At 48.3% G+C, this 10,046-nt stretch overlaps 4 protein-coding genes across 4 annotated transcripts; 3 read left to right on the top strand and 1 right to left on the bottom strand.

Moving 5' to 3' along the window:
* Positions 1 to 477: 477 nt before the first annotated feature.
* On the top strand, positions 478 to 1,536 carry TRV_01918 (ubiquitin domain protein, putative; the record flags this gene model as incomplete). The annotated part of the gene is made up of 1 exon (XM_003023930.1): positions 478 to 1,536. A coding segment is annotated over one exon (1,059 nt), but the record flags the coding sequence as incomplete, so codon positions are not given.
* Positions 1,537 to 2,568: 1,032 nt separating this feature from the next.
* Positions 2,569 to 3,435, top strand: TRV_01917 (uncharacterized protein; the record flags this gene model as incomplete). Its single annotated transcript, XM_003023929.1, has 1 exon — positions 2,569 to 3,435. The coding sequence occupies one exon, from the start codon at positions 2,569 to 2,571 to the stop codon at positions 3,433 to 3,435; it is 867 nt and encodes a 288-aa protein (XP_003023975.1).
* A 2,720-nt stretch (positions 3,436 to 6,155) lies between these two features.
* On the top strand, positions 6,156 to 7,774 carry TRV_01916 (histone-lysine N-methyltransferase Clr4; the record flags this gene model as incomplete). Its single annotated transcript, XM_003023928.1, has 2 exons — positions 6,156 to 6,227; positions 6,398 to 7,774. The coding sequence occupies 2 exons, from the start codon at positions 6,156 to 6,158 to the stop codon at positions 7,772 to 7,774; spliced, it is 1,449 nt and encodes a 482-aa protein (XP_003023974.1).
* A 787-nt stretch (positions 7,775 to 8,561) lies between these two features.
* TRV_01915 (uncharacterized protein) lies at positions 8,562 to 9,203 on the bottom strand (the record flags this gene model as incomplete). Its single annotated transcript, XM_003023927.1, has 1 exon — positions 8,562 to 9,203. One exon carries the CDS (start codon positions 9,201 to 9,203, stop codon positions 8,562 to 8,564), a length of 642 nt encoding a protein of 213 aa, XP_003023973.1.
* Positions 9,204 to 10,046: the final 843 nt, after the last annotated feature.

The raw sequence follows: 10,046 nt of genomic DNA, 5'->3' as shown, positions 1-10,046 counted from the left end.
AGAAACTAAGGAAGAAGCGGGATAACCTGCTAGTCCAGCAGCTAAATAAATAAAATAATTATAACGCAAGAATAAGAGTAATAAGCTGCATCATATTTTGTCTGGCCAGCGAATTTTTTTTTTTCCTTGGTTGTCCGTCCCCTCGACTTTCTCTTCCTCGTCTTTCTTCCTCGCCTTTCGCATTCTTGCATCTTCTTCCCCCGAAGCCCCTTTCAACGGCCAAACCATCACACGATGCGCCATGGTAAGTCGAGTCCTTGTTTATCTTTCACAGCTGCTTTGCGCTCGCCTTGTGCAGATGTAACTATAGGATAACCGAGCTCGCCGTCTTTGTTGCGATCCCCGGCTGTGGGGTAGAAGTTGTTGTGCTGGGACATCTACAGCAAGACAGCGACAGCGACGGCGAAGCAGAGTATCCCGTTTATATACCTACTATTGCTACTGGAACAGATACCTAACGGCCGTGTCTGCCTCTAGGGGTGCTGCTTCTCTCGAGACGCCGACAGCTCGCCTTACCCAGGCTCTACAGCCGGCCAGCATGGTGACTCGTCTCACCAGATCAACGTCAACACCGCCGGCCACCGCCATGACCAGACGGAGCGGCCTTCGCTAAACGGCGGCCTCTCGCACGCTGCCTCAGATGCCTCCTCTGCGACGCCCCGGCCGCATCGCTCGGCTGCCCGTCGCGGCGTGCCGCTGAACGAGCACTTCAACCAGCCCATCCGCCCGCACGTCTGGAAGAGCAAACGCCGCACCTGGACCCGCGCAACCATCGACAGGGAGCGGGAAGTCTTCTTCGATACCAGAGTCGCCGGCCGGCCAGAGATATGGGCTGCTCTGTCCACCGCCCTTTCCCTACTGCGGGAAGGAGACGTCCAGACCGCCCAGGGCATCATCGACGCAGCTGGCATCACCATTCCAACAGGCGACGTCTGCGAGGGATGCTACGACGAGAGCGGGGCGCTGTACAAGTTTCCAGAAGTTATTGTGTCTGATCCCGTAAACCTGGCGGATGACGACGATGCTGCCGAGGAAGCCTTCAAGTGTGATACTGGCGCTGACCTGGACGGTGATGCAGACGGTGATACAGCTGGCGACGAGACGTCTACCGCAAAGTTGGTATTGGGCACCGGTTCGTCTGACGACCTGTTGGACAAGGAAAAGGAACGCAGGCGGGAAGAGAAGGGAAAGCGAAACGAACGAGACCTGCTCAAGGTCACTGCTCGACTAAGCGATCGCGGCGGCCCAGATGTGGTCGTGAGCATCGGCAAAGAGCAAACCGTTGCAGCTCTTGTTCGGAGAATCCAGGCTGAAGCTAGAGTACGTTGCCGGTTTGATATTTCTTTGACGACGACGACGATGATGATGATGATAGAAAAACTGAGTATCACTGCTAACTGCTCTTCCCAGCTGCCTTCCAATACCCGCATCCAGATCGTATATCTGGGCAAGTTCTTCAGAGACAGCCAGACACTGCTCGAACAGGGATGGAAAGAAGGCAACGTCGTAAACGCGTACGTTAGGGTTTCGAAATGAGCGTAGGACCTTGCATGTCCAACTGTAAAAGGTCTCACAATCCCCAGACCCGTTCTCAACATCTCGACGTCCTCGGACTTGCGGCCTCGCGCCCTGTCCTACTCTACGGAGCCTTCAACGTGATCGATCAAATGTCACCAAGGTTGCTCTCAACCAACCATGACCCAACCTTTTCGCCTATAAACATCTAATCACATATTATCAACTTTCCGGCGTTCATCGGCGTCTCTCTACCGGCGTACTAGGAGACTTTCTACAACATGTTCGTTTTCGATCTTTTGGCAAGCATCGGCGTCCTAGGAGTCGCCTTTACTTGAGTACACATATACTTTGCAATTCATCATTATTCTCTTTTGAGATCTATGGCAGGGCCGTTTCTTTTGTCTATTTACCTATTTGTATATACCTCCTTTACTGCCAATATTTAATCAACCTACCGATACAAACCAATATCAATCTTGGTCTTTCTATCTTTCTATATTTTCCTCTTTCTCGAACGGAAATTTTGTTTATTGATAGTCGGATGCAAACAAGACAAACACAGCTAGAAAGTAAAAGTAAAAAAAAAAAGTCGCAGAATAAAAAAATATTCACAAATTATTCAATTCCACGAACTTTTTCGCAAACCACAAAATACACCAGGCAAGGGTCTTCAGGAGGTCCTCAGGAGCTTATAATATTCGGATAATTGGCCTAGGAGAAAGATATCCGATTTACAGGCCAAATTGAGATCGCAATCGAGCCCGGCAAGCCCCTCCGCCATCATGGATCTACAGCAGTCCCCCTTCATACGGGAGCTGGCATCAAGTGGTAGGTATTTGTATTTGCTCATGCTATGTGCTCCCTTACCTGGCTGTTGCTGACACTCCGTGTTGAAGAAAGGAAAACTCGCGATAAAGCAGTTGAGTCTCTAACTGCCTTTCTACGAAGCAAACGAGACCTGAAGCTATTCGACCTCTTGAAAATATGGAAAGGACTATTTTATTGTGCGTACAGGGATCCATTTTCATAATTAACACGCCATTCTCCATCATGTTAACAAGAGGCGGGAAAACTACAGGCTTCTACCACTCCGATAAACCTCTTGTCCAGCAAGCCCTCGCCCGCTCCCTCTCATATACCCTAGTCCCCTCCCTACCAGAGCAGATGGTATTACCCTTTCTAAGAGCATTCTGGATAACAATGTCACGCGACTTCCATTCGCTGGACAGATTACGTCTAGACAAATACCTGTTCTTAATAAGATGCTATGTGGGCGTTTCATTCGAATACTACTTGAAGCGCGGAGGGAAAAGCAAACGCCAGCCCGGGAACAATAGCACCGAAAACCAGAAAGCCAAGAATAAGAGAAAGAGAGAAAGAGATGAGGCAGATAGTGAAGTAAATGGCGGTTCGACCTCGCGGCGCAAAACGTCGAGTACGTCTGCCGTACCAGTACGCGAGGGAGACGAATGGGCTGAGCTAGAGGCGTATCTCGACATGCTGGAAGATGGCCCACTAAGTCCGCTGATTTTTGACCCAAATCCATCCAAGCAGCTGTCCAACCAGGAAGATGAGAACGGCGCATTGATTAAAGTGCCCAAGGGCCCGGATGGGATACGCTATCATCTCATGGATATTTGGCTGGACGAGCTGGAGAAATGCGCTACCGAGCCCGACGAGTCTAGTGCTGGAGACGATGGGGAATCTCGGGCTACGAAGCTAAAGGAGTGTGTTCCGATGGAGCTATTACTTCGACCGATTGAGAGGTTGCAGTCTGAGAGCCCGAATAAGACGGTTCGAAGCCGGGCTAAGGAGACGTTGACTGATGAAAGGCTGATCTCGTGGGGCGTAAGGGAGCCGGAGAAGCCTGACGAGGGCTCGGACGAGGAAGAAGAATGGGGCGGTATAGAGGATTAATCGTGAATCTATTACTATAATAAAATGAAGGCCTCTTTTGATTACTGTTGGGCACGATAAAAACCGGCTCGATTCTCGTATTCCCTGATTACTAATACGAGGAACGAAAAGGGATAAATACAGGTCAGCTGATAGTTTTCGAAATATTATACCAATTAGTAATCACTAATACTATCACTCTTAAATTTATAAAAATCTTTTATAATAGTTTTATCAAATCATTTTAAGCTAGTTATACATTATAATTTATAAAAAACTATATATCTCGAATCGAGCGCTATATAATCACGTGACCGAAATAAAGTAATGTATAAAAGTTTATATAGCTATGTATCAAACTTTAAATATCCGGTCAATATCACGTGACCTATATTTGACGGTATGAGTGGCAAGTGAATGACTAACAAAACCTCGATAAAGTGCAACAGACACTCGTATCGCCTTATCTGACCCGAAGGATCAGTCTTTAAGACTACCTTTACGCTGCACTCTCAAGCTGCTCCTGGCCCCTGGTGTGCCTTCTCAGGGGCTTCCAGCGGTCGCGACAGCCACGCCGCGTGCGCAGCGGAGCCAACCGTCACGTGTTACTTGAAGTTCGCAGACATATAAAAGGACGCTCGCCGCCCCTTCCGCTGAGTACTCACTATGGAGTGTCTGGGTATCGATCAAACTGCTCTATCCATCAGACTCGACCCAACAACTCTCTGCGGCCGCGCTCTATGAACTCGGCGCCACTCAAACTAAGCAGCCCTGTCCGGTAGTACGGAGTACCGCTTCACAATCCTCCGCTGGGCCCCAAACCCCGGGGAGTCGAGGAGTCAGGACTGACAAACAATATTGCAATCGGCTGAAATCGATATAGATACCCTATAGCTTCTTCTTGCGTTATACCTCAATGTGAGTGTGAAGCAGCGGGTGAGAGCGCGCCCCGAGTTCGTGTAGTTGACTACGAGTCCCCGGACGACGGGGTTCTGCTACCGAAACCGATGGTTGATTGTAACGTGTAAGAATCACCAACGGGATATACCTACGTGAAGTTTGAACTGTTTGAGGTGACGAGGTTTGGAGTGTAGGAAGTACTTCCCATAACACGATCTCTTGTGACGTGGTGATGGATGGGACCACGGTAGCTACAACCGTCAACGGTCCGCCGTTGGAGGCGTCTGCCCTATAATGGTAATAATATTGATCATTGATTCGCACGCCTCGAAAGCTCATTTGGAAATGTTTGTATTCGTTATATTATACATCTCTTGAATCAATCTGGAGATCTACTTAGTAGTGTCGCAGCCTATCATTGACGGTCCACCGTCATCAGAGGAAGGCTCCGGCTTCGCTAGGTGGAGAACGGGCGGAAGCGCGTAGCCCGAATAAGTGAGGATCCTGTTGTAACCTCTTCTAAAGCCACGTAATTCGTAATTCTCATGTGGTTATCCGTATCCAATTCAAGAATATCGGTGATTAACCCTCTAATCAATATAGTACTATACCAATGGTATCATTGATTCGTGCTGGTATCGCAGTACCTTGAGCTACCAAACCAACTGTTGAACCCTGGTTGAAACTGAACCCGATTTCAATCGAATCAACTGATATATTATCTTGATAGCTCGCCTGACTACTACAAACATGAGAGTTGAGATAATTTGCCGATACAGTGGTACTCCGTACTGTCTGTTCATTGATACCGTAGGGGGAAATCTGTCCATTCCTGTGATACAATCCTATTTTTCTCACCGCTTCTCGGAGGCGAGAGGATGGAAAACTCAGGGGAATTAGGGCCGAAGTCAACTTGTAGGCTCGTAGGGTGACTAGTTATAGGCTTATAGCTGTCCGCTCCAGCCGTCGCAAGTGGGGTCGACGGATCGTAGAGAGCCTAGGACGCCGAAAACCATATAAAAGTGCGAAGTAGGGCGGAGGCAAATCTAGAATTTAGTTAATAGCTATAATTTTGCCCCAAATCCCCTTAATATAAGAATATACTATATAATGAATTAAAGTCTCGATGGCTAGGGGTTATATCGAGCAATTATATTCGTTAAAAACCCCGTTCCGAAAATCAAACGCCGAAGCTTTTTTTTTTTCTTTAATAATAAGCCGATGAGAATTATAAGGCCGAAAAATCGATATATATCAACTATTTACAGAATTTCGCCACAATAATCGATTTAATAGTATAAATTATCGATTTTATCGCTATTATTATATATAAAATTAATAAATAGGGATTATAGTACTATTTTTATCGCTTACTAATAAGGTTTAATAAAGGTCGTGTGTATTTATTCTTTCACTTCGCTTAAAGAAATCTCTGCTTCTTCTTCACCGGTTCACCCCGATAAAATTGCCCAGATTCTGAGAACACGATTATTCCTCTAATAATACACTTTCACATTAGAGTAAAAAGGTACAGAAAAGCGCCCCTTTCTAGCTTTCTTACTAAATATTACTATATCTAAGAAGTGGTTTATTCTCCTAGAGTTTTGACTTTTAAGCGCGTCTGTTTGCTCTCAGGGTGTACAGGCTGTTTAGAATCGCCCGGATACGCTGGTCAAGGGCGTCCTAAAGAGAGCAGAGGCCAGCACACAAAAGGTACGAAGCAAGCTGACTGAACAGACCCGTATTTTTACCCGTTTGCGAGGCTGACTGAACCGTGGTACTCTATTACTCCAGATGGTTACCGTCCTAGACTCGGACTCAGACGAGGAGACTCTTATTGTATGCCAACCCAGATCCCAGGACAGGCCGTGACCCGTCAACTTGATACCGTGATCTACTCCGAGCATTTTTGGGTGTTCTTCTTTATTTATTTTTTTTAACCGCTCTTTAGACGCGGTTACTATTCGTTTTTATTTTTATTTTTTATTTTTTTTTTATAGACCCGCCGTCCGCGAGTTGTTGTTTTGCTCCCGCTCAAAAGTTCAAACCGCGCTAACCGCTTTGGGACAACCCTGATCTATAGCAACCCGAAGTGATATCAAGCCGGCTGCTCAAGGCATTCATCAGCCCTGAAGATGACAGACAGAGGCAGTTGCCGTCTAAACCGCCGAGCAAGCCAGGACGTGCTGTTGTTGACAAGGGCTCGACATCCTCCAGTTCCCGCCCACAGTCCAAGGCCTCAAATGTTTCGGTAGTCATCCCTGTGCCACCTCGGCGGCCAAGTCCTTCGCCAGTGACTACCAGCCGTAAGAGATCTCTATCGTCTGATGGAGATATCAACAAAGCCTTGTCTCGGAAGCTTACAGCAACTAAGATCCCGGACCACCATGGTCTAAGTGATTTCTACGCCGTTGGGAATGAGGAGGTAAAAAGACCGTACCTTAAGTTAAAAACATTCGACCCAAAGAAAACTGAGATACCCCGGTCAAGCAAGCGGTATATTCCGCCCAAGAGACGTAGCGATAAAGAGTCGGCGTGCTCTCGCTTAGAAGAGCTATACAATAAGAAGCTTCAACGGATCAAGGGGCCCCCAGTCCGGTTTAAGGCTGGCAAGATCGCAAAAGAGATCGATTTTAATTTTGATTTTATTGACTCCTATAAAATTCACAGCGGGGTTAATCAGATTGATCCGGAGTTCCTATGGGGCTGCGATTGTACGAAATGTGATGCTGAATGCGACTGCCTCTCTAAAGACCTAATTCATTATGAGAAGGGTCAACGTGTACGGGCTGTCTTAAAGTCAGAGATCCTGAATAAGCGTACGGCATTGATCCGAGAATGCTCGTCACGCTGCAAATGTTCTGGAGTCAACTGCTGGAATCATGTTGTCTTCCGTGGGCGACAAGTTGAATTGGAGGTTTTCCAGACCAAGAACCGGGGTTTTGGAGTCCGCTCGCCTCATTCTATAGAGCGAGGGCAGTTCATTGACACTTATGTCGGCGAGGTCATTGAGCCGTCCACTAGCGATGCCAGAGAAGAAGCAATTGACGTGGAAAAATACTCAAGCTACTTGTTCTCACTCGACTACTTCCCTGCTGAGGAGTATGAGAAGGAGAAGGATATCTATGTCGTTGACGGACGCAAGTTTGGTTCAATTACCAGGTTCATTAACCACTCCTGCAACCCAAACTGCAAGATGTTTCCTGCCACTCAGACAGACGACCATGGGGTCTATCAACTTGCGTTCTTTGCGGTCCGTGACATACCGGCTGGCACTGAGTTGACGTTTGACTATCATCCTGGCTGGGAAGGAGGTGATGTTGACCCAGACGCGACGAAGTGTCTCTGTGGAGAGAAAAACTGCCGTGGCCAGCTCTGGCCGGCAAAACGGAAAACCACACGGCCTGGTGAAGATAGTTCTTCTGGCGAATCTTCCGAGGAGTCTGAGGATGATGAATGAGGATGCACACTCTTCAATACTTGATCTACAGCCTTCGCCTTGCATATCCAGTCACCTTCATACTTGGATGTATCTTGGGTTGCTGATTCTGTCTTGTCCTTCTTCTTTTAGCGCTGTCCGATTAGCTTAGCCCGAGCGTTCTTGTCGTTTTCTTTCAACTGTCTTGAAGCTATTACTACTACTACTACTACTGTACACCTAGCATGATACCCACGGTTTTCGGATTTACCTCATTCACTGCATATGTGGAGTTGAAAGGACATCGAATGAGATTTTATCTTGGTTTCAATGAGTATTTCTGCATTAAAGTGTTGCCTATCTTCTGTCTTATCCGGGTTCTAGGAAACAATCGTAGACCAAGGGAAGAAAAAGGGGTAATGGTAAATAAAAAGGGGAGAGAAGGAGAAAAGGCGAGGATAGGGCATCAGATACACTGATATAGGAAATGTTATACCTATGAATATCCTGGTATCATACAACGTTTCAAAAAGGATAAATTAAAAAGGAGAGAAAAAAAAATCGAGGAATGGAGGAACAACAGAGAAAGGAAAGGAACAGAGGAAACCGGCCCTATTTACCAAACCGAGCCTTCATTTGGAGGTAATAGGGCTGTTTTATGACTCGATGGTTAGGCTCTTAACGCAAAACAGCGTTTTTCATATCAATATGGTAACAGCAGAGTGTATCCGTATCCGTCGTCTCTGAACAAAACGGGGACATTGTATAATGGGGTGGGTGGGCGTGAGGTCGTAAAGTTTCGAATATATATATATAGAGAGAGCGCGCCTTAAGCGGAACCCTCCATGACTTCGGCAATTCCCCCCATGACGAATCGCGGGGACTGGCGAGCTGATAGGGGTGAGAGTAGCGCAGAAGGCTCTTTGAGGTCTGAGGTGACGCTCGACAGGTTGTTCGAGGAGTCAATGTGAGCATGGCCATCGGCCATGAGCGGCATGGGGTCAACGGGACGCGGTTCCAGCAGACCCAGCCCACGTCGTTCGATCGAATCTTCGGTGCATCGGTAGCGCTCCTCTGTGAGCGCCAGGTCGACGTTAGATGGACGGCGGCGCAGCAGGATGGTCCCCATGCCGAGCGAGGAGGACGAATAGCACTTCTTGCTCCGGCTGCCGATCCGACGGAGCGAAGAGGTGAATCTGTTCATGCGCGGAGAGGCGCTGATGGGGCTAGAAGTAGGCGAGGAGGCCGGGCTGGAGGTTGCTGAGGTCAGAGGGGATGGGCGGTCCGAGTCGACCTCGCTGCCGACGGTCGACCTGGGCGAGTACGGGATGGTCAGGGAGGGAGCCATCTCCGTCCATGGCGAGGGCAGCAGCTGGCTGAGATAGCGAGTGTGTTCGTCCATCTTGGACTCGCTGGTCTCGATGGCCTCGAACAGGCTGATCAGGTCGTGGACGGCTGGTTTAGATGCCATTTATATGTATCTTCCGTCCAGCCGGGGGGTCCAGGCAGTGGCTGGTCTCTCTTTTTTTATTTTTGGGTTCTTTGTCTCAAGCTCGAGCTTGTGCTCTCTTTCTCTCTTGAGTCTTGCGGTGTATAATATAGGGTCTTATAGGTAACTAGCTGGCCCCCCTGGCGGAGTATTATTCAATGTCCGTTTGCCCTTGGGTTCACGGTATGAAGCGAGGAAGTAGAGGCGCTGCCTGGTCTGTTTCGGGCCTGCCCAAGGCCTTCTTCGGCTTCAAAGCAGCTGGTGCACACGGAGATTATACTGTCTGATATCAAGCTGGTCGAATAATAACGCCCCGTCGTCGCAAGGAAAAAACGCTGCTCTCTCTCTCTCTCTCTGTCTCTGTGTGTGTGTATCTTCTGCTGGCTCTCTCTGTAATCTGTAATATTATAATCAACGGATCGACCGTAGTAGGCAGCTCGACCGGCAGCAGCGTCCTTTGCGTCTTCTCAGCGGTTCCCAGCCAGGAGAAGGAGAGAAGAGGGACGGAGAAGGGCCCTCTCAGAGGGTCGCGCAGGGAGCAGTTTTGTATATATACGAATATATATATAGAAGTGATAAGTGTTTAGGCAACGATGAGCCGTGATTAAGTATATCGCAGAATCGATCGCTGCCTGGTTGGGTGAAAAAGCAACGGCCGACTAGCTGAATCGCAACCAGAGAACGGGCAGACAGGAAGACGCTCGACTTCAGCAGCAGCACCGGGGACGAAACCGATCAGAGGAAGCAGACGAAGATGCCATCATGCATGCAGGGGCAAGAGACATGAGGAAAAGCGGGAGTCGAGGATGAAACGAGCCCGCGTAG

The sequence above is a fragment of the Trichophyton verrucosum genome (genome assembly GCF_000151505.1).
Source record: "Trichophyton verrucosum HKI 0517 chromosome Unknown contig00185_1.f1.exp, whole genome shotgun sequence".
Taxonomy (NCBI): domain Eukaryota; kingdom Fungi; phylum Ascomycota; class Eurotiomycetes; order Onygenales; family Arthrodermataceae; genus Trichophyton; species Trichophyton verrucosum.
This window is presented reverse-complemented; position numbering and strand designations above follow the sequence as displayed.